Here is a 3,806-nt window from a genome sequence, read left to right as displayed (position 1 = left end):
AACCTAAAAAATCAATACATGCCTCTCTTGGGCGAAGTCTAATGTTTTAAATAGGGTGTAGGTCTAAAAATCCCGTAATTGACACTTGGTCCCAGAAGTTCTGCGCCTGCCGCGGTTCAGCCGCTGTCGCGGTAGAACCGCGGCCAAACACCCTCGCAGATTCTCACAACTTCTGCAGCTGCTTCCCACCGCGGTTCTGCCGCGGTCGCGGTGAAACCGCGGTGGATCCAGTTCTCTGAATCTTCGGCCTGTTTTTGCCCGGGTCACTTAGGAAATTTCACAGTTGGCCTCTTTTTCATCACGTTTGACTCCAAAACTGCTCCTTAGCCGTCTTTATACATATATCACCTACAAATCATGAAAAGCACTAATAAGAGCATTTTGTCATCACTTTTAGCATTAAAACTACACAAGAAGGTGATTATTTAAGGTGTGATTATAGTCAAATTCACCTATTATCACTTTTGTTTTATTTATGATCTCAAAAAAATAAAAAATAAAAATAAATAAATAAATAAATAAAAGGCATAGTCTAGCTACCAATTCTAACTAAGCTCAGCTTGTTTCATTAGATAAGGTTCGAATCGCACGATACAATTACTTAATTATTCATATATTTAGCAATAACTACACTTTTAGTCCTTCCGTTATTAGTAAATTTTGATATTGATCGTTGTAATAGTTGGGTAAGTATATAGGATGTATGATATTTAGACTATCTCTAGAAGAATACAAATTTAATCAACATAACACATAAATAATTAAATGGTATAACACTTAATAATTTATTAAATTTGCGAAGATTCATAAGTAAAGGGTTCAAATGTGCAAATATTATTAATTGGGGGGTCAAACGCACAAAAATCCTCACACTTCTATATTGCAAAGCGATAACAGTGGAAGAAAAATGTTTCTTTCTTATTTTTTTTTTTTTTTATTTTTATTTTTTTTTTTTTGACGAATTAGAGTAAAGAAGGGTTGATCCCAGTGGATCGTGACAACAAGGCTGCTCTGTGACTTACAGTACTCCATCACATATTTGATTAATACTCTTAGTTGCTTGGAGAAGTAAACTCTAGGAGCTCTTCGTCTCTCTCGAATGCGGACATGTCTTGTTCCTTCATATAGGTTATTACTTCCATTCCATCCCTACTTTTATTATCTATCAACAAAAACATGTTTTTAACTGGACCATTACTTACAAAACTTACTTTTTCTGGCTTTCCCCATCCAAAGTCTATATCATAAATAGGGAACTTACTGATGCTACTAAACCTATAGATATCATAACAAGAATTATTGAAAAAACTATTATTTGCTTCTTTATATAATTCAATCGTTATAGGTAAAAATTCATCTGTTTTAGCATTTTTGTATTTTTGACGAAGTTCTTCTTTCGCTGCCCGTAGTTTACCAACCACTTTTGGTAGATCCATCTCTTTCTCTTCGGTTGTTAATATAGAAAAGAAAGAACCAATATTTCCCATTAAAGTTTTCGGCAATGGAGGCCGTAAGCTCACAGCATGGACTAATGCGGATGGACAAATCGAACCTGAAGTTTTCTTTTTTGTAGCCATTGCACGTAGGTAAATGAATGCTGATACAATCTCAGTGGTTGTTGGATTTTGTACTTCTGAATTGCTTATAACCATATCTCTCAGTGCAGCTAATTTAGATGATGAGAAAGTAAAACTTTTGGATGAACATTCTTCTCCCTTGGGAACAACTTCAGGTAGATTTGCCATGTCTTTTGTAGGTGGATAAATAGACGCAGCATTAAATTGAGGACTTTGTATTTTTGAACTTGGATTACGTGCTATAGTAGCCCAATCGCGAATAAAGTTGGCTATTGTATATCCATCTCCAATTTTGTGTGTCAAACATACACTGACTGCTATTCCTCCACAATTGAAATAACTAAGTTGAACCACTGCAAGACTACCCTCGTATGAATATGTACAAGGAATTCCTTTCGGATAGACTAAATCTTCTTTATCAGAATAAGGATCTTTGAGAATTTTAGCCATTGGACAGTCGATTTTGGTAGTGAAAAACTCAACTCCGCGATCATTACAATCAACGGAGATATTTTCATTCAATTTCCCTGCAAATGGATAATAATGGGACAAAACTTTTGAAAGGGAATTTTCAAGATGTTCTGATATAACGTTACTTGGTTTATCTGACCATGTATCGCTCATTTTAGGGTATAAAAAGGCGAAAGGCTCGTAAATGCCACCGACCATTTGATCAAGGTAAGAGAGCTTGTGACAACGAAGTGAAGTTGGAGTAGGAAAATATGGTTTGATTATCTTTTTGCATACTGATGATACAAGGTTTGATGCATACATCTTAGATAGAAGTGATAGCTTGGAATGTATTTCAACTAAATGAAATATTTGCACTGTGCTTTGTTTGTAGAGGAGGAAAGGAACTTTATATACAGCTGTTGAAAATCAAAGGAGTTGATATGATAAATGTAATAGACATCTTTCATGGTATTTGTGGCCTAGATCACTAACCTATTACAAAATCTACACATCTCCAAACTAGAACTTCTTATTTAAGTTATGAACTCTAGAAAATTGAAGCTCCATCTATAAAAGGTGGTATTAGAACAAATTGGCAAATAATTGATTGTGAAAACATTTTCGATTTTAACTCCAAAGAAATATAAAAGTTCTCTGCAAATAGCTTCATATTGATAATAGTTTGAGTACTGGCTACTCTTTCATAAGTGTTTGATGAGTCAATTACTCAAATGGTCACTCAACTATCTCAAATTATCTCCTAAAGTTACTTTTCTTTCGTTTGTAACAACAAAGTCACTTAACTATGGCTATTGCACTCAGAAGGTCACTCAACTATATTTTCCAAATTTTGGATTGCCAAATACCTATTTTGCCCTTTAAATTATAAATATTTATCTCTTTTATTTTTTTTAAAACTTTTTAATATTATCATTTTCCCGTTTTAATTTATATTATGGACTTACCTATAGAATAAATAAATATTATCTATAAATTAAAATAAAATAAAATGTATTTAAGCATTTATAATGCTGGAATAACAAAATAATGAGCATAATAAAAAATTAATTAGAATAATTTGTTCGTAATAATAATTTTATTATTAACAACAAAAATTGAAAAATTTATTTACACAATTCAGAATAAAAGAAAATAAAGGTTGTAAAATACATATTTCATGCACGTAATATAAAAACAATTATTTAAATAAAAGTATTTTTATAATATACATTGTATAGTCTTGAAAATTATGCTCATTATATTATATATTCGATGCACGACTTAACATAGCATATTTTACCCTATACAGATACTCCCCCTGCTTTCTAGTGACATAAATTTGTGTCGCCGGAAAGTTGGTAGAAACATAATAATATAATTGAGCATATCTAGCATTATATATGCTTAAATACTTTTTATTTTTTTAATTTATAAATAATATTTATTTATTCTATAGGTAAGTCCATAATATAAATTAAAAAAAATAATAATATTAAAAAGTTTTTAGAAAATAAAAAGAAGATAAATATTTATAATTTAGAGGGTAAAATAGGTATTTGGCAATCAAAAATTTGAAAAATCTAGTTGAGTGCGCTTCTGAGTGCAATAGACATAGTTCAGTTACTTTGTTGTTACAAATGAAAATAAAGTTACTTTAGGAGATAATTTGGGATAGTTGAGTGGCCATTTGAGTAATGGACTCAGTGTTTGATACGACGGAAGTTGCTTTACAATAAAATATTTCATGACAAAGTCATTTTATGGTCGTTGATTCAA

The 3,806-nt window shown here is 31.5% G+C and overlaps 1 protein-coding gene across 1 annotated transcript; it reads right to left on the bottom strand.

Annotated features, from left to right (window-relative positions):
- Positions 1-823: 823 nt before the first annotated feature.
- Positions 824-2,394, bottom strand: LOC109221502 (acylsugar acyltransferase 3-like). The gene has a single exon (XM_019385979.1). The coding sequence runs from the start codon at positions 2,349-2,351 to the stop codon at positions 1,053-1,055; it is 1,299 nt and encodes a 432-aa protein (XP_019241524.1). The 5' UTR covers positions 2,352-2,394; the 3' UTR covers positions 824-1,052.
- Positions 2,395-3,806: the final 1,412 nt, after the last annotated feature.

Source organism: Nicotiana attenuata, unplaced genomic scaffold (genome assembly GCF_001879085.1).
Source record: "Nicotiana attenuata strain UT unplaced genomic scaffold, NIATTr2, whole genome shotgun sequence".
NCBI classification, from domain to species: Eukaryota; Viridiplantae; Streptophyta; class Magnoliopsida; order Solanales; family Solanaceae; genus Nicotiana; species Nicotiana attenuata.
This window is presented reverse-complemented; position numbering and strand designations above follow the sequence as displayed.